The sequence below is a fragment of the Opisthocomus hoazin genome, chromosome 10 (assembly GCF_030867145.1).
Source record: "Opisthocomus hoazin isolate bOpiHoa1 chromosome 10, bOpiHoa1.hap1, whole genome shotgun sequence".
Lineage (NCBI taxonomy): Eukaryota > Metazoa > Chordata > Aves > Opisthocomiformes > Opisthocomidae > Opisthocomus > Opisthocomus hoazin.
Genome location: NC_134423.1, coordinates 21,784,770 through 21,810,448, shown reverse-complemented (window position 1 = coordinate 21,810,448; position 25,679 = coordinate 21,784,770). Strand labels below are relative to the sequence as shown.

Sequence of the window (25,679 nt, the reverse complement as noted above, 5' to 3'; positions counted from 1 at the left end):
AAATATTAGGAATAATTATTTGATGTTCAGTTCCTTTAAACAGAAAGTAGTTTCAACTGGTTCAAGATCTGACAAAGTGTCTTAAGCTGTTCAAGCATATTCCCAGCATGACTGAAACAGGCAGAGAGGAGCAGTGAGTTTGCTGAGAACCCAAGAGCAAGGGCGTCAGCCTGGTTTTGCGTCTAGATTTTCTGCACGGCTGTGCATTCGTTTTATTCATTCATTTGGCTCTATTAATGCAGTGTCTACAATAAATAGCCTCACCCATGAACACACATTTAAGGACACGTAAGCATTTTGAATCAGCTGTTGGTTTTCCTGTTGGTTTTGTGATAGGATGTGTGCTGAGTGGGAAGGTCCTGAAGGTTGCTACACAGTTGGGTCTCTGCCTGCTCTCACCCTGAATGCTGTCCGTCGCGTTTGTGCACTTTGCGCACTGCAAATACAGCGTGTGACTTGTTTACACTGTGTTTTGGTCGTGGCACTTTGGGCTGTAAATGTGCTTAGGGGAACGTGTTTCAACTACGTTTCTCTGCTAATTCAGCTGTTCGTAGCTGACAATCCTGTTATTAAATCTCATAATGTGACGAGGGCACTGCCTTCAAATGAAGACAGGAAGCATTTAAGCTTGAGCATTAAAGAAGCACTTTTAATGGCAAGAGCAATTAGGCAGGGAATAGACCATTAGCACCAGGGAAGGTTACTGCTGCGCCATAGCCACGCATCACCCAGCACAGGTTAGAGACGGTGTGAGCAGGGGTTGTGTAATATGTACTCATGCAAAATGTACAGGATGAGATTGGATGATGCAGTTGATCTTTGATTATATTTTTGATGACACATCCTAGCTGCTGTCTGCCTGTTTGTAAGAGAGAAATCTGCCCGCTGCTGCTGGCTTGGATGCTCTGTGCTTAGCTCATGTGTGACATGAGTAGCTGACTGTTTACTCCTCATTGACGTAGCAACTGTTAGAGGCTATTGGGCCGTCTTGCATCATTTGGAAACGCTTTGTAATGATAATTTTGCCACTGGGGTTGGGATTAAAATGAAGATAATATTTTAAATAATTGATGCTCGAGGCGTTTTAGGATTTGTTTAAAAAAAATGGATCTTGCTGGATGACATCACCAAGCAGGACAGCCTGCTTAATGACTCATCAGGGAGCAGGAGGCTCTGCTGTGTAGGTGTTTTAGGATTTGTGGGCTTCATGTTGAAGGATGGCAAGACTGGGAGCTTTAGCTGCAAAACAACTGCGGCTTTACCATGGAGAAGAGCGAGCAGATTTGACACAGGGGAAAGAGGGCCTGGCAATGGAGGTGTGAGCAGGAGTGACTGCTGGTGACTGCGCAAAGCTTGGTCACTTCAGTGGCAACGCAGCCTCCTTTCCTGCCTCCCCCACACATTAGTCTGATTTTATTTATTTGATGTGGCTTATCAAAATGCAAGATTGTAGGAATTTCTGAAGTGCTCTTTCCGTCTGGAAGTTTCACTGCACCCGACAGGATTTAGAAACTCGAACTCTGCTGCAGTTCCAAAAGAAATTTTCTGTAGAAGTTGCACTTTTCTGCCTCTGCATCAAGGGGCCTGGGAGAGCCCTCTGGAGCTGTTAGGTGTTGTTCCACATTAGCATTTGCATTTGAGTAATAGATGTCCTGCAACTGCGTTCTTATCAGCTGAGGTTTACTACATCAATGCAGCAAGACAGCAAAGGCCTCTGTGGAATGTGTTTAAAAATATGTAGCCAGCTTGTACAATATTTTTTCCTAAAGCTGCTTCTAGTTGTACTGAGGATCCTTTCTTGTGGACTGTGAAATGGTGTGTATGAGTACTTACTGTGTAAATACATGTTGTTTGCCTCTGCTTAACACTTTGCAGTAGATTCTCTTCAGATATGGAACACTAAATTTTTTTTTGGGGAAAAAGTATCAAATTTAAATCTTGCATGACTCTGAAGGGGAATGATATTTTATTATGTGGAGATGTGAGGATCTTATTTTCAGTATTCAAGTATTCATTACTACTGGAGGAAGGACAAGTAGCGTAGCCAGAGCTGGGAGTATTCAGCAAGGCTTTTTCTTTTGAAAACGTCGTACTTCAAGAAGCACAGTCTCTCCTTCATAGTAATTGCATTGCAGTGAGTGACTCGAGTTCTTTGCTTTTGATGAGTTGCTCTGTAATCTGTAGCAGCAACACTTTGTTGTTGCCTTTGTTTTATTCCCTGGTTTTATCAGGCTTTTGTGTTCTGGATTCCCACTGTAAATCTGTTGCATACATCTAAAATGTCTCCCTGCAGCTGGTTAGGTGGGAACACGTGATCTGTTTTGTCATATTGAAAATTGTCAATGTAATTTGAAAAAAATGGGAGAACTTGTTTGAGAAGAGATGTGCGAAATATCCCCAACCAGCACTCAGGGCTGCGCTGGGGCTCCGGGCTGCTTGGAGAATGCCTGGGAAATGTGGGGAGAGTCTGACACCATGTTATTGTTTATTTCGGAGAGGGTGATGGGTAAAGACGAGGCAGGAGCTCTGTTCCAGTAGGTAGTTCAGGTGCTAGTGCAAAGATAGCAGCAGCATAGCTGTCCCCTGTCTCTGCCTTGACATCGCCCCTTGCAATAGGACAAGGGGCAATGGTTTTAAACTAAAAGAGGCAGTAGATTTAGATTAGAGAGAAGGAAGAAATTTTTTAAGAGGAGGGTGGTGAAACACTGGCACAGGTTTCCCAGGGAGGTGGTGGATGCGCCATTCCTGAAAACATTCAAGGCCAGGTTGGACGGGGCTCTGAGCAGCCTGCGCTAGTTGAACATGTCCCTGCTTGTTGCAGGGGGGTTGGGCTAGATGACCGTTGAAGGTCCCTTCCTACCCAAACCATTGCCTGATTCATTCTATGGTCTCTAACCAGGATGTACCTATGCATTGCCCCTCCAGGTAAAGCCCCCCACCTCTTACACCTTCAGACAGTCCAAACCCTTGGTAGCCCCAAAGCTGAAATACTCCTCCCAGACCTGCCAGGAGGTTTCTGCCCAGACAGGGCAGTGCCGACGTGCTCACGGCACAACATACACCCAAGGACACAACCGTTGCCCTTAGCTATACAAAGAGGAGATAAAAGCGTCTTTGGACTCTATTTGTGTACATGTATAATCCAATGATTGTCATAATAATCCCCTCTCCTCTAGCTGGGGTAGGGAGAAATTTATTCTTTTATGAAACAAAAAAGGAGATTTAGTTGCCTGAAACTTTACGGCACGTGTGGGTGAATGAGAGCTCTCCCTTTTCATGATTATTTTATTTTCTGTTTGACAGCTGTTTGTTACTTATGTAGTCCATTGCAGGAGATAGCTAATTTTCTGTTGCCTGTTGTTTATAGAGGTGGTCTTTATAAACTCGTATTTAAGGTATCTTCTAAAAATGCTAATACATAAAAGGGAGTCTAATTTGGTTTATGGTCCTTTTCAAGATGAACAGAAATTGGCTTGACTGAGAAGAGGGATTTGTCACTTCACTACACCCACCCAAATTCAAGGAAATTGAATTAAAAGCTTGAGTGTCTGATCCCAGTTACAATGAAACTCAATAGCTGTGGAGAAAGGGTCAGATTCCATGTTCCAGAAAGGGAGCTGTTGGTTTGGGAGTTATATGGGGTGGACAGGGAGGCCACTGGCCTCCTCCCAGGCAGATCCAGAAGTGTGCGTGAGTCTGTGCATCCTTGGGGAGCTTTCCTTTCCCTTCTGTGCCTTTTCCACCTTCCTCTGTGCTTTGGAGCATGGGAATGGGTGTTTGTGCATAACGGGAAATTCCACTTTGTCTTTTGAGAAATCCGAAGGACAAATAATGTCTTTAAAGTTTCCATGTGATCCTCAAAGATGTTCCCTGGACAGAAAGTTCTAGGCATCTATTTTCTGAGACCTTCAAAATTGCGCATTATGGAAGATGCATCGGCTTTCAAGGATGGTCGTATGCAGCCTGATGCTCCCAGCAATCTCTCTCACCTTGCTTTGCCTCCCCAGACTTCTCTGCAAAGCCTGTGGTTTTCAAGGGGCGGTGGGGAGGGCTTCCTTCTTCAGCTGGGCCGAGGTCCTTATGGAGCCTGGGGTAAACACCGCTCCTGTGGTTGTGGTTACCTGCTTTTCCCTCTGCAGAGAAGGTCTGTTCTGAATTTTTCAGTCTTGGAGCAGTAATCCTGCATAGGTGTCTTTGCAAGATCTTTGCAAGATCTTCTCTCCATTGAGTTAGAAATTAGCATTTCAAATTCTGTGGGGAAGAAGTTGCCAAATTTTTTATATTTTAAGCTTAGAATTTGGAACGGAATCAAAATATCTGATCCACTTTGCATTCCCTACTTGGTCTTTCCTCCCTGCCTTATGAATTGGCATCCTTGTCTTAGGAGATGGAGCAATATTGTGCAGCTGGATAAAGGCTTCTGCCATGCAATATCAAAGTAACATTGCACTGATTTGCAGCGCACTTCCCAATAACTGTTAAATTAGCGTAAGTGATATGAGGTTGTACTGGAAAGAGTTTATGCTTGTCATCTGCTTTATGGGGTGACCTCTGAATTATTGGGTAGAAGAGAAAATAGACACATGACCGCTGGGAACAGTTTGGGATGGTTCTGTGCTGCCTGTTATTCCTTAAACGAGCAGCTGACTTCCATGAGTTAAACAGGGGAGGCCAAACTCTGCACCTTGGATCTAAGTTACTTTTCCTCCCTTTCTTTTCTTTTTCTGTGTCCTTTTGGGACTCCTCCTTCCACTGCGGTGATGTTGGAGCTGCCACGGCTCGCTGTGGCAAGGACAGCCTGGCCGGTGCCTGGGGTGGCAGCAGCTCCGAGCCTGGGTCAAAGCGTTGGCTGGGGAGGCACATGGAGAAACATGGGGCTGGTCTAGCTTGTCTAGGGAGAAATGTGCAACTGAAAAGCTCTTTTGCTGGCTTTCAGGGTAGTACAGCTTCCTGAAAGAAAACTGTGTTTAGAGAGATCTGTAATAGAAGCCTTACAAGTCAAATCGATTTCATTCTTAGGGTGCTGAAGTGTGAATGTGCAAAAACCATAGTAAGAATTTCTCACCCATTGGCACCTTATCCTCAGTGGCTGAGTGAGTACTTGATCCATTCTGCATACTAACACCAGGCACTAATTTTAGATCACAGGGACTACGACGAGTACAGTTTCTAGCTCTTGACTTGCTATAATTTCCTTATGGCAAATAGGGGAAACTGTTGAATAAACGTTTTCTCCCCCAGCAAGGGAGGCATCTGCTTCCGCTGGCAAGGGATCTCCCACCCTGAGAGTGCACTCGAAACGAATTACTGTGGAATACAAGACATAATTTTTAATCCTATTTTAAAACAAATAAATGTTCAAAATTTTGTTCTGAAAAAGAAGCAAGAAGTAATTTATGTTGTGTAATATTGGTAGTTGTTCTAGCATAGATATCTGTCTAGAATTTACGAGCTGATGTTGCTCACATTTGTTTGGTAGAAATCGGCAGTAACTTAGAGCAGAAGAGTATCAGGTCTCCTGCATGTGCTCTCCCGTTGTTTTGAAGGGTGAGTTCAGTGCTGCATAAATCTCATAAAAGGTTCAAAGCCGCGCAACAGAAGTATTAGTAAAGGGCGCAGCCATAAGCGGGTTGTGTCATCTGGGATGTGCATCAGCCTGGCGTATTATCTGTAGAGTGCTTTGTTTGCATTCGGTAAATGCGATGAGCTACTGGCTTCGTGCTGAAGTAGCACTGCAGAACTTAGCAATGGCTTATCGAGTCGGCAGCGAGCAGGGTGAGCCTCTGGTCGCCATCCAGCCGGTTTGTTTTGTTTCACAGGAATGTTGGGGCACAGTTCTGCCCTCTCCCAGCTGATTCCTCTGTTGGGAGCAGACGTGGGTACAGCTAAACGCATATAGTGCTTGTGTAGGCCTACTCCAGAGACCCTGCTGTCCGTGCTTTGGAAAGTCCTCTACTGCTTTTGCATGGGCGTGGGCTGGGTATGTGGCTACCTTTAGAAGCAGGACAATAACTTCAATGTGTTTTCAACCAGAGAGCACAGAAGGATTTAGAAAAAAATACCAGGAAAAGAAAGTGTGTGTATCGGTGCTGCCAACGCACAGGGCAGCCGGCATATCAAGCTGCAAATAGTAGCAACTAAATAAGGGCAGTGCAGAATAGCTAAAATGAGGGATGCTATCCCCTGGCTGTCACAACGGCGCTGTGCTCCAGCTGAGGACCCAGTACACAGCTGGTTTCATCAATAACTGTGTGATACCCGCAGGCCCTCGAGCCGGCACGGAATGGGAATCCTGGGAGAGAGCCCAGCCCCAGTGTGCCGTCCCATCCGAGCCCATCGGGTTTTTTTTTAACCCAGTTCATGGAAAAATTATTTTAGATTATCGCATCACTTTAAACATTTTGGTAAGTGTTAATATACTTTAAGCGCAGTGGAAATAATCACCATATGGCTGTAAGATTTGCCATCTGTCCAGAGATCCTGCAATACAATTAGACCGTGTAGTCCATTTATCAATCTATAAGTGACAGTGTTCACAGTCCTGGCAACTTTGGCTGCTGACAGAATCAGCACTTGTATGGGCCTACCTGTCTGGCCTTATTACAATCAATATATAAATGAGATGGCAAAAATCTCGTAATCCGGCCGTCCTGCAACCTTGACAGAAAGAAAAAAACCAACCACCTCTATATTGGTGTAAATGAGACTGCGGAAATGTTTAACCTTAATTTTTGTAGCTCTGATTGGATTTTTATGTCTAGGAGACCTTAATTTCATAAGGCAAAGTCAGATTTACTTGCAGTCTTTCAATCAAGACACAGCAGCAGGACAGAGTATGTCACAGAGGAAAAAATTATTATTAAATCCTCTCCTGTTGTATTAACTTCCAAGGCACAGAAAGCTAAATGTTAGAAACATGAGAAATGTGATCATTAGTATCATACAGGTAATATTTTATTTTTCCAAGCTTTCTTGTTTGACTTCAGAAAAGTGAGAAGATTGCTTTCCAGGAGAGTAAATAATTTTTTTAAAAAAGGTCAAGGCCTTTTTCTTTTAAAATTACTAATGATCTGACACTGTAAGGGGTCTGACTTTTGACCGTTCCTGCAAATCTAGCCCCTGATAGGTGTCCTAGCCCCGCTGCTCAGTACAGTTACCTGCTTAAAACTTAGGTTAGATTTATAGTGGCTAACGCATATTCAGAAAATAACTTCAACTTTTTATTTGGTTTTACATATTGCCTGGACTCATCTTGCATAATAAGTTTATAATAAGAACGTGTGCTATGTTTTGTTTATTCTACACATTTTCAGCCATCCCACAGTAATTTTTGAGACTCTGCTGACTTGAGAATGTAATTTTTTTCACATATTTGCATTATAGCCTGTAGTTATGGAACCTGCATTGCGTGAAAAATGCTGATATTTGAAATGAAATCCTCCAATAGCCAACTATAACCTGTACCTTGCATAACCCACAAAATTGGAGGCATTGGTGTGCAGAAATCAGAAGTGCTGAGGGAACAGGACTGCAGGGATCAGGAATAGGTGGCTGTTGAGGTTCAGAAACTTCTGGGATAAGTTTCTCCCAATATTGCCTGCAAATATGCGCAGTCTGTGGTGTTAGCAAGTTGTAGGAGTTTAGTTTTGTGGTTTAACTGGTAAGGGTTTTTTTTGCGGCAAGGAGAGTAGTGGCTTTTTTGTTTTGTAGATAGCGCGTTTCTCATGAATAACCTGTTGTCTAGTTTTTTCAGATTTAGTAGCTTTTCTCTCTGAAGCTCAGGAGATTCTTCATTCACCAGAGAATCTTCACTCTTGTGCTGAGGTTGCTGACAGCTTTTTATACCAACAAATAAATGTACATATCTGAGATCTGTACTGTAAATCTGACGGCAACAGATGGTGTTATATTCTTAAAGATTAAAGTGAATAACATTAGCTTCTAAATGTTTGAAACTTTCTTTCTATTTTTAACTTGAAGCAGAAGAAAAATGTCATTCTGTGATCTTATTGACTGCTAGTAAATACATTAGTTTCAAGAACCATGTCCCCCAGTTCTTTGGAGAGGTGCTGCCTGTCTGCTAGCAACAACCACAATACTCTGGTTGATGATTGTATTTGCCATTTTCTGGTGATTTTAATAGACTATCTGCTTTGTTCCAGATAGTCTAATTTCAACTGCGTTGAGCGGGGAGTGATGCTGGCTTTAGCCATGCTCATCTGTGCCCATCACCTTGCCCTTTCCCAGCTGCAGCTGTGGAGCTCCTGGCTGTGAGCACGGAGGATGCGCTTGTGCTGGAACCTCACTTTGTTTTAAATACGCAGTCTTTGGTGGTCTTGACTGCATTTGGTGATTTTTGTCTTCTAGATGGTTTGCTCTAGAAGAAGGCTTGTAGCAACAAATCTCTTTAAACATGGCAGTGCTGTTGCCAGCCTGTTGCTGTTCTCAGCACGGGCAAGTTGATACATGTACCGAAAACCCAGTGCAGGCATTGGTTTGCATCTTTCTAATATCTTACAGAGCAAATTGCTTATTCTTTAATTGCTTTTAATTTTTACAGGCTTAAGTTTCATTAAAGGCATGCATCCTTGTATTAAACCATCTGTGGGCACCCTTTTTCCTGCAGTCTAATAAACCACCCAGACCCAAGCGTTTATTAGCCCAGGTGCTCTGGCAGCGTCTCCGGTCACAGCGCGTACCAGCACAGGGCGCATGCCGTGGCCCGCCGCACTGCCTGCCCGTGGTGGTGGCCACCGTGACAAGCAAAGCCCTATCGTTTGCTGCTGACGTTATGGTTGGTGGCATTCCTTATTTGATCCTTCAGGCAGTAGATCAAAAAGAGTTATACAACTTGTTCTTTAAACCGAACTGATTGGCTTTTTTTTCCACTAGTGTAAGTGAAAGAAAAGCCTCAGGGGAGAGTATTTGAATAGGGTATGGGAAAGCATATCGATGATTACATGCATGGATTAGTGCACAAAAGTACTCCCTTCCAAGGATCCGCTTAGTTCAGTGGCGTTTGAAATAATGGAGTGTTTAATCATATTATTTTGCAATAGTGAGGCTTTGATTATGCGACTGATTAAAATCAACTCTTCAGATTTCTTTGTGCGCAGATAACCTCATCTGCCATGCAAATTCTTATAGCATGGGAGGAGAAAAAGTCCTAAACATGAAGCCGCTGCCGTGGTGGTGTCAGTGGGTTTTACATGCACAGGCACACACATGGTCTTTCGCCTCAGCCTTCTGTTTGGAGGTACAGTGTGTTTTGATCATCTCTTCTCTGACATTTAATCTCTTCATTTTTTTAAGTAAAAGCCAAATAGCGCACATAGCTTCAAAGTATCCCCAGCCTTCTACCACATGGAAGACATAGTGCAAAGGATTAATAATAATAATAACGGCTCCGCTAGCACGCTAAAGGATTTTCCTGCTGGTTTACAAATGCAAGATAAATTACTCTATTACTCCAAAATTGTGTCTCCGTTATTTTCCCTGCTTTGATCATTTCTCACCAGTGCTAACTCTCTATGTTTACGGTGCCTGATGCGGGGTGAGGAGGCCAGGCGCGACTGGGGCTGCTGGCACCGCATCTCCCCCAGCAGGGCCAGTGCTGGGGTGGGGTGCGGGCTCTGAGGAGCGCGGCTGCTCCTGTTGGGATGGCGCTGGAGGAGCTTGGCACAGGTCAGCTCTGCACTCTGGCTCCTGATTGCTCCTTTGTAAAACAAACCAACCAACCCCTGTGGTGTTTTGCCTGCACAAGAGCAAATTTGTGGTGGCACAGAGCTGTGGTTTCGTCCGGGTTCAGCTGTGGTGCTCCGACACGTGTGCTTCGTGTTTCCCGCACATGGGGTACCCCTGGGCCGGCTCAGCCTCACGCACCCCGCCCTGACGAGCTCCTGTGGGGTCCCTCCTGTGGCAGAGGGTCTCGCCGAGAGCTTTCCAGAGCATAGAAAATGCAAGGCCAGTGCGTGCCGGCGCTTCATCCTTCCTGGCGCCAGCTGCATGGGGCAGATGTTGGTGCGTGCAGGCAGGTCTGCGGGCCGGAGCCCGGGGGGCTGTGACAACCCGGTGTTCCCTGGGCTGGTGTCTGGGGGGGCTGCTGGCACCCGGCGAGGCGCGAGAGGGCTGCTCTCCCTCTCCTGCAGCCTTGTGCGCTCTACGCCGAGATTTACACTTTCAATTTACAATGGCAGTCTCTCGCTGAAATATTACAGCGCAAACATTGTGCCACAGAGGAGGCTGTGCTAAATGCGTTAACTCTACTGGAGCTGGGGCCAGCCCAGGGGATGTAATTTTTAACAGATCTGGAGAAGTAGGAGGGCTTTGGGGGTCCGTTTGTGTGCTGATGCAGCCTCATTTGTCAGCGAGGGTCGGAGAGGTGTTGGGGTTAAACAGAATACAAGTATGGTGTTCAGTTTAATGGGGTTTGAATTGACCCCTGTGCAAATGGGAGGATGTGTAAACATTACCGGGGCGCACATTTGTGGATCCGCTTTCAATGTCTTCTCAGGAGAAATCTCTGAAATAATCAGAGTAACACAACTAGCTTTGCACATGCGTGCCTCAGCTTGTTTTTTTTTTCTAATAACCTCACCTGTGGAGGATTAGTTCAGGGTCCTCTCAGTTCCTGGCACTTGTGTGTGAGTTTTTATTCGTGGTGGCTTGGAAGATTCATCGCCATCTGGAGATAGCTGAAAAAATAGTGTGAGCTTTTTCACTGCTGAAGTTAAGTCTTTTAGTTTGTATATTAACTTCATAAAGGCATAATGGTATTGTGAGATCTCACAGGTGTTACAATGATTTTCGTACTGAGAGCTTTTGTCCTGAAGATTTATTCTTTAGGATTTACTCAGCTGCAAATCAAAAATGAGTTTAATTAATGTCTGTGCTTTTAACAGACAATTCCTCTTTGGCCAGCTAGGTTTTTTTCTTAATTTTTTTTTGTCTAAGGAACTGGAACTATTATGTTTCCTACAAATGCAAGAAGCACTTTTGCTAATTACATTCTGTCTGTTGAAATAATAATGCCTGCAAAAGAAGGGAGCTAAAAAGATGGGGTTTTTTTGCGTGAATTTCATATGTTCTGGAGGTGACTTGATATCAAACCTAGTGTAGAGTGGGCACCAGAGAACCACAGCTGTGGTTATTTGAAGGAGTTGCACGGCCTTGCCCTCGATCAGCACTGCTGCTGGATTCAGCACTTCTTTTCAGCCGCACCACCGTCACTCGCGGGCAGATGGGTCTGCCTGCAAAACAGGAATTTCAGCAGCTGAAAGACTGAAAAGAAGGACCTTGAGGAAATAATATTTTAAAAATAGCTGTTTCTCTGTCTTGTTTTCTCTTTTTTCAGAGACAGCGTAATATCTGTCCTACTAGTCTGGGTTTTTCAGGAGTCATTCCCTGTACCCGCAGTTCCACCCTGCAGCAGCACGCCACGCGGGAGCGCAGGGCTTGGCTGCCACAGCACCGACAAACGCAGCTGAAGGGGTGCCTGCATTCTTCTTTTTTTTTTTTCTTTTTACAGAGAGAAGAAAGGAGACCAAAAACCGTGTGCAGTTGTACCCTACTAGCCCAGCCTATCGCTCTGGGCCAGTTCACCCATCCCTGATGTACAGCAGATATTAAGGCCTCTCTCCCCTCTGTGTGCTCGCCCTTCCTGCCCTGTATCGCTCAGGGTTGCTTCTCCATCCCTCCAAGTAATTTTTGCTGTGGAAATCCCAGCGTGAGGAGGCGTGTTTGCATTGCAGGACAAACAGGAGCTGCCCAGGTCTGCGGAGCTGAGGCGCTGGGCAGACCCGCATCTGGCCAGCGGTGCTTGGCTGCAGGAGGGTGCTTTGCGGGGCTGGCGTCCTGCCCCACCTGCCTCCACGTTGCGTGGGAGCCCTGCTCAAAGGCTCTGATAGCTTCTCTCTGGTCTGTAAACGCTGTGAATTTTTACAATAATCCTTCTTGTTGAGTGGTGAACTGTTGATTTAGCCTTGTAAACTCATGTAGTCAAAAACTTCCCGGAGTGGAAGAACTGGTATAAAACTGCCCTGCAAAGGTAGCGCTGGCAAAGCTACAGAGAGGAAATGAGGTGGTTTAATTTTATTTCCAGGCTTGCTGCTGTCTCTGTTATCCTGGGATGCCAGCTCACTCCTGGTGGCTGTTTCTTCAGGTGTAAAATGGAGCCATTACCCACCTGCTTGCTTCACGCTATGAGTTCTGCACCCTTGCAAGTTGAGACCAGCTCTTCCCTTTTGCTGGTTATGTATGCTGGCAGCCAGCACCCGAACCTGCCTGTCGCAGCTGATGAGATCTGACTGACCTGGATTAATCAGCATATGCCAATCTGGAAAGGGAGCAAGCTACCTGCTTTCATAATGCCGGTTTGCTGCAACCACATCTGTAAAATGTGCAGCTTTAGCGTTCACCTCTCCCCAGCTCTGCGTATCGCCCGTGCTGGCTGGGACCAGCCTGCTGTCCTGGTCCCTGACCCCAGCTGTGAACGGGGCAGTGATGGGTGCTGAGGTTACAGAGTTTCTGGGAATCGGGCTGAGACAGCTGGATTTGCTTTGTTTGTGGCGAGCATAAGGGTGCACTTGACTGGAGTGTGTGCGGTGTGGCGAGGGGGGTCCTCTGACTTCATCCTCGGGCATCATTAAGGAGCTAATTCACGTGGGTTTACATTCCCTAAAAAGATTTGATCCAAGATGGCACGAGCCTGCAATAAATAGAGGTAACGGGCTGGAGGATAGCAGACTCTCTCTTTTGCTCAGAGCAAAGATGAATTTTGTGTATAGACTGCAACTGGTGTGCCAGTTACCTTATGCGACACCATGAACAGTAACTTTTCCCCACAGGAGTTATCTCCGTCATCAGAGGTCTGCCTTTACTTGGAGTTTGGTGTTTTGGGGAGAGGGGTTGGTTGTTTTTAAAGCTTGAGATGTGCACAGACGAACGAGTGAGTAGCATTACAGGTAGATGAAACAGTATTTTCACAGGTAATTTTTAGGCATCATTACTTGCCTGGGCTTTCACCGAGGTGTTTCAAACAGGAGAAAAATCTCCTTTGATGAACTCAGGGGCCACCATGCAACAATAAAATCTAGAAAGGCAAGGCAGCAGCAGCCTGGCAGGGCAGCTGCACACCCCAGGGTGTGGGGACCCCCCCATGCTGGCACTGCTGCCAGCTGGAGAGGGGCATCCGGTCACTTCTGGGTCACGGGGAAGTGACTGGAGAGCTTGCTGCTTTCAGGGGGCAGGATGTATTAATTCAGTTTTCTCTGGGACCGAAGGCACGTTTTTGCCTCAGTAAGGTGCGCCGGGCCTTTGGAGCTGTGTCAGAGGCCCAGGTGATGCTCGGTGGCTTTGGGAGCTGGACCGTCCCGCGTTCGCATGGGAGGTGAGGGCGGCTGTCGGGTGACAGAGGTGTGGGGACAGCACTCCTCTTTTTAGCAACGGTGCTTATTTCTGAATTACCGTAAATAAATACAAATGGCACTCCAGACTCCTTTATATGTGAAGATATACATAAAGGGTTAGTTCTTTTTTGTTGCACTGTCAAGCAGTAGAAGCAATGCTCAATCCAAATAACTGTTGAGGCCAAGTTTATCATGTTGCGTTTAGCAAATGAGTTTTTTTGTGTTATGACCAGTGATGGGGGGGGGGGGGGGGGTTATGCCACAATGTGGATTTTGTGTTCATACTTACTCCTCTTCTTTCTTGAAAGATCCTTATTATCTAATACTTGTTACAGCAGATCACTGCAGATCTGCTGGCGCTGTCAGGTAGTATAAACCTCGGCGTGTGCATGATGCTGGCCTGTAGCAGGAAGCACCACGTTCCAAAAGCTCTATGCTGATGCACTGTCTGCAGGCATGTGCATCCTCCACCAAATGGCAGCTAAATGAGGGTGTGTTCTTTTAAAAAATATGTTTATTCCAATTGGTAAATTAGGCAGTTAAGGCAAAGCTTCCTAATATTAGTGTGGGGAGAGCACAAGTAATTGTGTCCTGTAAACTAGGAATCCTCTTCATGGAGAATTTTCTGTGATCTGAATTTTAGCAAAATGTGCAAATAGTGGCTTTGCGTCTGGTGGAGTACCAGAGCTCCTGTCACAAATATGTTTGGTGTTCCACATGCTACAAGAAGTAAAGGAGCTGCTTTGTTGTATTTACTGGTCACTCAGCATGTCCACTCGATGTGCACTGGACACTTCGGATGCTGATCCCACAGGCACCCCCACAGCTCACTGTGTTGTGTTTATTACCAAAAAAAGATTGCTCCAATGCGAAGTGTTCACATCATCAGTGCCTTGTTCGGAGCTGGAGCCGGCTGCTGGTGGCCCCGCGCCTGGCTGGCGTCTGGGGACAGGGGATGCCTGGCTGGGGCTTCATCAGCCACCAGTCTCCCACAGCCCTGATGGTGCTGGCTGCCGGTTGGCAGAGTCATCACAGCTGAAGTGATCCGAATCACGGGTTGTGCTCATGATTCAAGTCGTAAACAAGGAATTTTGAATTAAATAGTTTGAACTTTTCTTAAGTGAGAGCTCATTCCCATTGATTAGGAAGAGTAGTATAAAACACACAGCCTGCAGCTAGTCACACACTTGTAAAATTTGGCACGGCTGTATGTTACCTGGAAAGTGATACTGTGTCTCACACAGCTGTGGATGCGGTCAATTAGCCCCAGAGTCTTGGTTTGTGCTTTTTAAATTCTTCAGAAAAGGTTTATGATATATTTCTACATTAATGGAGAATGAGTGTTTTTCATTTGAGATTGGAAGAGGCTGCGCAGAGGGACTGTGTGGTCTCCTTGTCTGGAGATACGCAGACCCCGCCTGGACGCGGTCCTGTGCAGCCTGCTGTAGGTGACCCTGCTTCGGCAGGGGGGTTGGGCTAGATGACCCACAGAGGGCCCTTCCAACCCTGAAAATTCTGGGATTCTGTGATTTGCCTCATACGACACAAGGACAGAAATCAGAGGTCAACTAAATTGCATAAAACCATGACTTCAAAATTGCAATCATATTTATAAAACATACTTGCTGTATTTGATAATAAAAAAAGCTTATCAAAGTGCATTTTCTGTCTTAATCTGCATTATTAAACAAAGAACTGTTAGCTATAATTTAGGCCTCCATTTGCTACTTTTCAAGCGGCTTTACTCGAAACAGTGGATGTTACTGTCAAATTGATTTTTAAACAGATTTTTTTTTAAGAGTATTTAATCAATCATTAACAACTTTGGTTAAAATTCATGAGGTTTTAAACATTCATAAATTCTCTTTGTCTTCTGATTTACGAGTCTGCAGTGTGCCCTCCCCGGGCATACTGGCAGTCTCGCGTAACGACCAGCTTAGAGGGGCTCGAACGACACAGCAGGATGTGCTGCAGGAATTTCAAGTCAACATTGCTGCTGTTTTAAGTATAAAGCTTGATAAATCTCTGACAAAATGAAAGAAACCCTGGAAAATGAAGTTGTTCCTCTGTCGGTAAAGTGCTTTCTTGAATGTCAAAAGTTGCAAGTTAGTAATGTAGAACAATCCTTCTCAGTTTGGAGCTCTGTAAGGCCATGGTAAGCATTTGAAAAGTGTCTAATTCAGTGTTTCATTTGAAAATTGAGTGCCATAATTTTATAGTTGCCTGTGTGTGCTTCAGTGGTCAAAGGAGGGTGGGATGCAAGGAAGGAGGGTATTTCTCCCCCATGTTAAAAGCTGCACCACTGGAATTTGCTAATGCTGTTGGCTTTGCCGACCGCCATGGTGTGCAGGAAAGCGTGGTGGCACCGGCTCCCAGAGCCGCTGGTGCCGGCTCCTGGGCCTGGCTGATGGGTTTGGGCTCCTCGGCGTAACAGCCGAGCACAGAGCTGCCGGTGGGTTCGGCTGCAGGGAGTGCAGCGGGGCAGGCACGGCTGCAGAAACAAATCTTCTCTTCTTAATTATTACCATCCAGCACTGGGAAATCCTCCCAGGAGGCTGGGTCCTGGGGGCGCTTTGTCTGCTCCAGGATGTCAGAAAATCAGTCCTGGGGCTTTGCTGCCCTGTAGAGCCACCTACGGCAGAAAGGTCGGAGGCATATATGGAGAGCAACCAGCTGGCCCTTCCGAATTTGAGACTCCGTGGAAGGTCAACAGCTCACTTACCTTGAGTTAAAATGTTTACATTTACATGCCGCTTTCCCTTTTAGGGATTAGAAACATAGTCAGGTTTTGCCTTTACTTTTTAATAAAAGTCCCATGCGAACGGATAGATGGCCATCTCAAGCCCTGAGCTTCATTGTCCATTAATTTATCCACTTGGATGCGTGTTGACAAGAGTAGATGCTACAAGACTCCTGAAAAAATGGAGAGAGTTTTTCCCCTTGTTCTACTTTTGTTGTCTCCAGATGTACTTTCTGTGCTTGCTGCTGCTGCTGCAGAGAGGCCAGGCATAATTTTAACAGTGTGCTCTGGTGTTGTTAAGATGACTTAACAGAGTGGAAGTTGTTTGTGGAATGGGTTTGTGTGAAGGAAAAGTCTGAAACTTCTGCAAGTTTAGACTGCGATATATAGGTCATACTACCATTAGCAAAAGCAATTATTAGTAGAATCCACTAAAAATACAGAGCTAAGTAAAAGGTGAAATAAATTCAAAATTATTCTTCACTCAGAGAAAGTACATATTTTTAGAGTAAAAAAATAAGTAGCTTGGGGGAAACTTCCCTCCCCTGCATTCCCTATTGCAAACAAACCCCATCACCTTCATGGGCTACGCTGCTAATGCTGTGTAGTGGATGATGGAAGTATTTTTAAAAATGTTACGGAGACAGACTCCTTCCTTCCTCCCAGCTAAGGACGACATCAATTTTAGCATGTGAAATGAGTCAGGTTCAGTGAGTTACTGATAAGGAAGAGTTGAAGTAAATGCTACGCTCGCACAGCTTTAACATGACAGTCCCATTGTAATTTCAATTTATTTCATATAGGTATTTTACAGAGTTCAGCACAGCTGTCCATCCAGAAACCTGCATGGCAGCCCCTGGAAAACCGTGAAACTTTGCATATGTCTTGCGAGGAGAAGACCTTTGTTCATATTCTCCCTCCTGAGGCCTTGCAGGGCTTGACAAGCTCACTCCATCTTTCCTGAGCTAATTCTGCATTTAGATCGCTTCATCTGTTTGATATTCACAAATTTACTCACCTTGATTTTAATTTAATTGCCATGGTCAAGATCATTTGTGATGTTTGCTACAGTTCCTACGTGCAGTACATGAAGTTGTTCTGTTCTAAAAATGCACAGGTCGATATACAAGGAGCTGAAGATTATAGAAATCTTAATAAAAACATAGTTCAAAAACTATGGGACCAAGAGCAAGAGAAGAGAATTATTTATATGAATAGGAAAGAATAGCATATGAGAGTGAGAGATCTCTCTGGCCCTTCACCTCTCATTTTTCATTTGCTTTGTGCAAATTCAGCCTGGCAGCCTTTTCAGTTTCCATGGGGTAAACATTTTTGGGTGGTAATTCTATTGTAGTACAATTGTTTTTGAATCCTGTCATAATTCTGTCAAGTGTTACTTTTCATGACATAGTATTTTGTGTGTGGTAAGAATAATATTGAGTGACACACTTAATATTGACTGTTATATACTGTAGCTTTTAAGAACTAAAAGCATAGAAATATATGTAAAAGCACAGTAAACCTTGATTTGCAGTTCACTTCTAGACTTGGATTAAAGGTGTAGTTGGAAGTGAATTTAGTTTTACGATCTTTAAGTAAGTCTTAATTCTGATCTTCAGCCCAGGTGACTATGTGTGTATCTTGTTCTGTTCTTTTGGTCCTGCATCTTCTCTGCTTTTCCATGTGATTTGCATTGTCACGTGTTGAAGGTGAAACAAAACCCCTCCACCACGCGCACTGTTTTCTTCATGAGTAAAAGCATCCGAGGACGGCTGGAGTTTAGGAACGGGGTGTCCAAGGCAGTATACCATCCACTGACAGTTGATCTGAAAGGCATTATGTATCAATACAGGGTTTTGATTGTGTTTCTTTTCCCCCTGTGCTCCCTAGGAGAATTGACTGGTTTTGCATCTGATGAAATTTTCATGCAAATCCACAGAACAGTGTGATTCTAAGGATAGAGATTAATAATTCAGTAATTATACTGCGCCTGTAGATCGCTGGAATCATTGGTGCGTCTGCAGAGGAGCCCTGCCTGGAGGTGGTGGTTCACAGGGATGCGCGGCAGGAGGAAGTCCAGCTGGGGAGGCTTGTTTTTGCTTTTGGCAAAATATGTGGATGGGGAAAGAAAGAACGCATGTGAGTGTTCTTTCCTGGAAATAAATATTTTGAGGAAAAGGTGGGTACGGAGTTAGTATAGCATGGGGAGATAAAAGCCAATTGCTTCCTAGGCTACAGCCGTACCTTTAGGACACTGAGCGTCACTTAGTGATGCCAAGGAGAGGTACCCAAGGCTGGATCACGGCTCGGCAACATCACTGCTCTGCCTTTTCACTTGGGGGATTGCCAGGCGCTCTCTGTCTTGTGCTTTCAACATGCCTGGTCAAGGCTGGGCTTCTGGGACATTTCATCTTCCGCAGACTCATGCATCCATTTCTCCTGTCCCTCCCTATTCCAGAGAACAGCCCATCTTCACCACCAGAGCCCATGTCTTCCAAATTGACCCCAGCACGAAGAAGAACTGGGTTCCCGCAAGCAAGCAGGCTGTAACTGTTTCCTACTTCTATGACAGCACGAGAAACAGCTATCGGATTATCAGTGTGGATGGAGCCAAGGTAGGAGGCTGATGGTACCCCGGCGTGTTTACCGTGCGGAGAGGATCGTGACTGTCAGCCCTGGCTGAAGATAGATGCAAATGGGCTGCATTAAGCACTTAAGTTCATAAATACTCGCTTTTTTTAATATAATACCTTATGGAGACTTGTAGTGATAACTGGAAAAACACAGGGCACCTTAAAAGTGATTTTGCCAAACGTAATTGATTTTATCTCTGACTAGTTTGACTTCTCGATCTTAATGAGCCAAGAGCTTGAAGTGTCCAAACTGAGTCTGTAGCACAGTATCTAAAACCACCAGCCGTACTAGGCAGATAAGGCTGAGGCCTTTTCGGTGAAAAAATGTTCTTGTTAAAGGGAATGCTGAGACAGATACGTGCAGACTAGAGCTTTTAATGTAAATGCCAACTGCATATTCACTTTTGCCTGGTTGAACTGTTTACAGGTTAGCACTTAATTTTCTTTAGCTTTTGCACTGGAGTTCATCAGCTCGGGTGACAAATTAGGTGTGAAGACTTGCCCTACCGCCCCGTTTTTTTTCTTGTTTTGTTTTGCATTACCAGATAGAGTGCTGAAATATTTCCCGTAAGAATCCTGGTCAGCTGGTTTGAGCGGGTTGTCAGGTGGGTGTTTTTATTACATACTAGGTTTATCCACCTGCTTAGTCCCTCCCAGAGTAACTTTTAAGGTGGCCAATTTCCCCTAGCAGACCCCAGTCAGAGGTATAAGTTAAAACATTTCACTCATGCACAAAAATCATCGGTCATTTTTGTCAAAGCACAAGCCACAGGATAAAGACACAAGTTTACAGCCTGTTTATCTGTGTTCCTGTTTGGATGAGGATGCTAAAATATCACTGCCCTGGGAGAGAGAGAGCACAGAAATCATCCCTTAATAAAGCTTTTCTATTTGTCATGCTTATTTCACGTGCTTGTTTTTCCAAACATCTCCTGTGCTATATTTGGTTATATATTGGCTTGTAAATCAGCCATACTGCCTGTTGAAATTGATAGTAATGTTTCATTGACATCGGTACAGCGTTAATATATCACCTTCATTGCGCTGTTTGTGCTGGTGTGTTCATTTCCAGAAACGCCAGCTAACCGCCCGGCTGCCTCGGTTTGCTGCAGGCACACACAGCCCCTGCAACTTGCTGGAGAAAGCTGGGCCCCCCAATTTTGCTTATGCCCCGTGGGTGCTCCTGCGCCTGCTCGGGCGAAGCTGGCGCTTGGTGACAGTGGGCTGTTGGCTTTACAGACCCAGGCGAGCGTGACTTCCAAGCCAAAACTGCTGTACTCCCAGCAGTGGGTCACTTGATTTGTGGATGTGCATGCATGCATTAAGACCAATTAATGAAAAGAAAGTAATTACTGTATGTGGCGGGGGGAAGCTGCAGGGGCAGCGTATGCCCACAGCCAGAGGTCCTGCCCAGAACTGCTGAGTGTGTGCTGAGAACAAGATGGGCATCCGAGCTTTGCTTTGTAACCTGCCCAAAAGGCATTCAGAAGGAACCACCCCTCCGTTTTAACGTGTCCCAGAAGAAGGTGAGCTTTCCATGATTAAAATTCTCCCCTGGGGCTTCCTAAGCAAGAATCAGTTGCTGGCCACATGAATTATTCCTCTTGTATTGAACCTTTGCTGATTAAGGAACAAGTCGAGAAGAGCCGCTGCCTTCACCCTCACCTCTGGAGAGTCCCCAGTTACCCTGCCTGTCTGTTTTAAGAGTGCTGATCTGGAAAAAGAAGGGTGTTTATACCCAGATAAGGTTAAAAGTTGCTTTTCTTCTTCAAAGAACTATTGTTTAGTGTGGTGACCTACTTTTCTAGCCAAAAATGAAACTGGATAGGACTGTGAAGAAGAATATAGGCAGCATCAGTTGGTGGTGTCCTGCTTTCTGTACATCCCACTTACTAAAGTCTTCCGTGTGTTAGCAAATACCAGATGGATTAGCATCACAGCATCCTTGCGGGCAGAAGTTATCCCTGTTTTAAAGACAAAAAAGCTGAAGCTCGAGTAAATTAAGGGGCTTGGCCCTAGAAGGAAGGAAGTGGTGAAGGATGTACGTCTCTTACAACTCTCTCTGTCCTTGTCTGGGCTGCAAAGGGGCTGTTGTAACAGCTTACTTTAGACAAACATGTACAATGCACATTAGGTTGCAGAGAAATCTCATTTAAATCCAACTTGTATGCAGCTGTTGGATTAATTTTCGCATTTTTTTACCTTATGTTGACATTACATAACAACAACAAAAATATTTTAAAGTGACCAAGAATACAGGGCATTTCCTTTAACGTTGTTCGTTACTCGGTTGCGTAAGCTTTATTTTACTTTTAGCACTCAGCCTATCGCTCTGGGCACAACAGAGTAGCATAGGGCTGCTGAAGCCCGTTAGCGCTGCTGTCGTGCAGAACATGGGGCAGGCTGTGTGGTGCCAGCCCGATGAGTATTTCGTTTCCTCCTGATGCACCGCCAACCCGATGGGCTGTGATTCTCGCAGGAGCGGCTTCCTAAGGCGGCTGCTGCTGTCCCCGAAGGTCTGGACCCTCCGCAGTCCCCTGTCCTTCAGCCCCATCCTCTCCTCCCAGCAGGCGTAGCCTGTCCGCTTCTCCATCCTGGCAGGTCCCTGTCCCTCGTTCCCCAGCCCCCGGGGTGCAGGAGGGTGAGGAGGGGAGCGGGAGGGTGTGGGAGTGGGCTGAAGGGGGGAATTAAGGGAGCTGCTGAGCCATCTGTTTAAAGGCATCAACGTTGGGAAGTCCTTTTGCAGGCACGGCTGGCAGAGGGGCAGGGGAGCTGCCTGGCTCTGTAGGACCGAGGCACAATAGGGCTGACTCCAGTCCTCCACCGTTTGCTGGGTGGTGGGGAAGGACAGAAGGGCCCGGCTGGTACAGGCGGAGGTGGTGAAGACGGACATTGCAGCAAGGAGGAAAATGGAATAGAAAGGGAGTGGGGTAAAGGTAGGGAGCGGAGTGAAGTCGAGGGCGCTTAACTCTTTCCTTACAGAGGCATATGCAAGAGGCTTGTGCTGGAAACCAGGAGTCCCTTATGATGGAGGGGAGCCAGGCCAGGAGTCCCCGTATGATGGAGGGCAGCCAGGCCAGAGCTTATGTCTTCCAGGTGCCACATTTCTTCCAAATCCTCCCACCCCAGCAACAAAAAAACCCCATTGAAATGCCTGGGAAGTAAAGCACTGAGAAGTGGAGACCCCAGATTCAAATCAGCTTGTACCACTTTAGATCCACATGTTTGCAAAGCCAGAAGAGAACAGGTATTAGAATTCCTGCATCTTTCACAGAAAAACAGATGCTGTGGATAGTAGCTTATAGTTTATAGCAAAGGATTTCACAGATGCCGTACAAGTATGCCCTGGATTATCTTAACCAGGATACCATTACCAAACAAGGGAATAGATTAGTATATCTTGTAATTACATTATAATTGACTTGTATGTTGTCGAGAAAGTAATTTCACCATGTTGTTTTAAGAAGTTTCTAGCCAGAGGCTGTTTAAACTGCAGCATAATGAATGCTGGAGGAGATGATACGGTAAAATGCAAGGGCACACACTGCTGCAGAGTTAATGAGGCAGCCAAGAGACTTCACTGTAGGAAAGTGCCCAGAATTGTGGGCAAAAGTCAACCCTGTTGAAAAATGACAAAATACCATGATGATGGAGAACATGAACCTGTAAGTGCCTGGTTGCTGTGTAGCATGTGGGGAAAGCTGCACGCAGGACTCCTCATTAAAAGTGACCTACATTATTCTGCCTGGTAGAGGCGAAAAGAAAATTTGAAAGCAAGAAAATTACTCGGACCGATATCCGCTATCATTCTCTGGAATAATACATGGTAGTGCCCTGGTTGATGGGTTTGTTTCATTTTTGTAAGTTGGAAGTATGTGTTATCCTAACAATATAGACAAGGGGGAAAGGATGAGAAACTTGTTTCTACATAGAATTTGAGAAGGAAATATAATCCCTCAGAAACAAGCTTCTGTCCTCATTTTTGAATGTTCAAATTGATGCCGTGAAATGTCCCTTCTATCAAGATGTTATGTTTCTACAGAATCTGTGATTGCAACAGCATCATTTTTATCTTTCGAGAAATAAGTTGTTAATAAGGAACATAAAGCTATCTTAAAAATTAGTAGGCAGCAATAAAGTGTATAGTGAGACAAGCTGAGACAACAGCAGCAAAAGTGACAGAGCCAGAGTCATCTCAGATGCCAATCCTCAGTTGGCTCTGTCAGATGCTTAAACAGATGACTAGGGGATAACAGGCTGCCCGGGGAGGTTGTGGAGTCTCCTTCTCTGAGATATTCAAGACCCGCCTGGACAAGGTCCTGTGCAGCCTGCTGTAGGTGATCCTGCTTTGGCAGGGGTTTGGACTACATGACCCACAGAGGTCCCTTCCAACCCCTAACGTTCTGTGATTCTGTGAAAAATTAAAATCAGGGTTAAAAAGATTAATAGATTACAGGAGTAATTTTGGTAAATACATGGTGCAGTAACAAAGATGACGTATTTCAGAGGAAAAAAAAAATGGTTGGCTGACACTCATTCCCAGTTGCTAGATAACTTAAAAGAGTTTATTACCTGACAATTACCTTGAATATTGAAGATCAGCAGCTAAGCTGGGCATAAGTATGTGAAAGTGTTGAAGAGAGAACCAGAAAAATTGCTGTGCTGGGAAAGCAAAATCAGTGGGTCTATTTCTGAAGTAAATTGCATTTAGTAAGAATATGGGGCAAATTTTGCCAATCAGCATTCACATAATGTTCCTCAAAGTGAGTACAGTACATTATATAGTATGGTGAAGCTGTCTGATGAAGTGGTGTCTATGCCCCTGTGACGGGATCTCTCGGGGAGTGTCACAGCAAGAGCAGACAGTGGGAATTCCAGAGCGGAACGAAGCTGTCAGGGACAGAGCCCCAGCAGCATGTGGTAGCAGATACTTAGGGAGGTAAGGAGAAGTGATATGTAAGTCTGCTAATATTCACTGTATTTCTGGCTTTCTCCGTTCCTGTACCAGTCCTAATTGCTACCTAATTTAATAGCTGCCCACCTCTTTATGACCACGCTTTTTTTGTTCTCACAACTGGAGGCAGGCGTCCTCGGCACACGGAGGAGAATTTCAGAGTTCTTCCAGTGCTGTGTTCAGAGACTCAAATCATTTTCTTTGCCCGTGGAAATGGAATTATTTTAAGACATAGTTGTTAAAAATATCCTAGAGTATTCTGCCAAAAGGTGACTCTTAGATTCAAGAAGCTTTCCTTTCACAGGAAAAAAATTGCAGGGTATGGTAGCACAGATGAAATTCCTTCATCTGGCTAGTTCTTTATGTTCTTTTTTTTCTTTCGTTGACGTAAATTCAGCCATTAAACCAATAGCAACTCTTTCTTGGGAAAAACCTACCAAGTTATTTAGATATTAAAAAATTTTTGGCACTAAATTAAAGAAGGCTTCTGGCAACGCGTACCTGGCCAGGGGCCAGCGTTGGTGTGGCAGCATTGAACTGTGCCTCTGAGACCTCGTGGATCCAATTTGCAATAACGTGCAGCAGAAGTGATCACATCGCCCTTCCTCTTGGCATTCAGAGTGTCAGCGTGTGCTCGCCTGACCCCGTGCTCCGTGAATTAGGTGGGGTGCTGTAGCGTGTTTTATGTTTTTTTTTAAATGCCTACATTTTTTTTAAATACCTAAGGTTTTTAACTACCTAAATTTTCAGGTTTAATAATTTTGTAGTGAAACGATCAGAGGATGTTTTACAGCCTTGGGTGGCCAAAGAGAAAGGGATGTAAAAGTACACGCACAGTGACCTTACGAAGCGATGTGTTGCCTTTTCTTTTACTGTGTATAAAGAAATCCTGAATTAAATGCTATGATTTTGAAAGGTGTGGGTGAGCACGTGTGTGTGTTTTGTTAAAGGGATGGAGATTCTTTTATTTCCAGTTTTGCCTGCCCTAGTTTTATTTGTGGCCATGGCTTGCCAGGAGTGCCGTGTGCTGCGTGCATCCCGGCGGAGCGCACTGCTGCTGGGCTCCGAGCCGGTGGCCCTGTGCCTGCCGAGAGGCCCCGCTCCTCGCCCTGAAGGTTATTTTGCTGACTGCAGCACTGGCAGGACGATGATTTCCAGAGAGCCTCTGCTGGTAAAATCTGGTTAAATTAGCAGAAAATATTTTTTATTCTACTTCTCAAACTTTTTTCACTGCTGGGTGACTGAGATGGGTGTTTCTTTTTTTTGCATCAGAACTTCTTCTGCTGTGCTCTTTTTTGCCCTTCATGCTGTTTCTTCCAGGCTTGGTGGGAAATCTCTTCTCTTGTGGTTGTCCCAGACAGAGTGCCAGCCATGAAACAGGGGTGTGGGGGCAGCGTGAGCTCGATATTAGTTACATTTCTGATGTGGAGAACCAACCCGAAAAGGACTTTTCATCAAAAAACAGTGTGTGACAGTTGTTACGGGTTGAAGAGCCCAAAAGATGTATCCCAGCTTAAGGGTGACGCCACATTGGTGTGAGCTGGTGGAATGATGACCAGGTTTTGACGTCTGGAGGTCTGAGCTGACTGATCCAGTATTCCTGCGTTCTTGTCTGTACCTATCCACAAAAGAAACCTTCGTATGCTATAAGAAAATATTTCCGGTACTGGTCTGGATGATTACTGTAATACAGAAATTTGAGCCTATTTGATGGCCTTCATCTTCTCTTTATCATGCTACGTTAAGTATTTAATGAACTATTGGAGCTAATTTCAGCATGATTATTAGCACTGGAGATGATACTGGAGCCATAAAAGAGTAATTCCAACAAATGGAACTAATTAACCACCCACATAAAAGGAAGAACATCTTTTGAAATACAAAAACATGGTATAAAATATAATTTTAATGCATAATCCTGTCTTCCAGTGTGCATAGCTTGTGTG

General features: G+C 45.0%; 1 protein-coding gene across 1 annotated transcript in view; it reads left to right on the top strand.

Moving 5' to 3' along the window:
• HOMER2 (homer scaffold protein 2) overlaps positions 1-25,679 on the top strand; it is a 65,207-nt gene that overhangs the window by 5,402 nt on the left and 34,126 nt on the right. Inside the window, exon 2 of the mRNA XM_075431650.1 lies at positions 18,605-18,761. Within this exon, the coding sequence (XP_075287765.1) occupies positions 18,605-18,761 (157 nt within the window). The remainder of the gene's footprint in view (positions 1-18,604; positions 18,762-25,679) is intronic.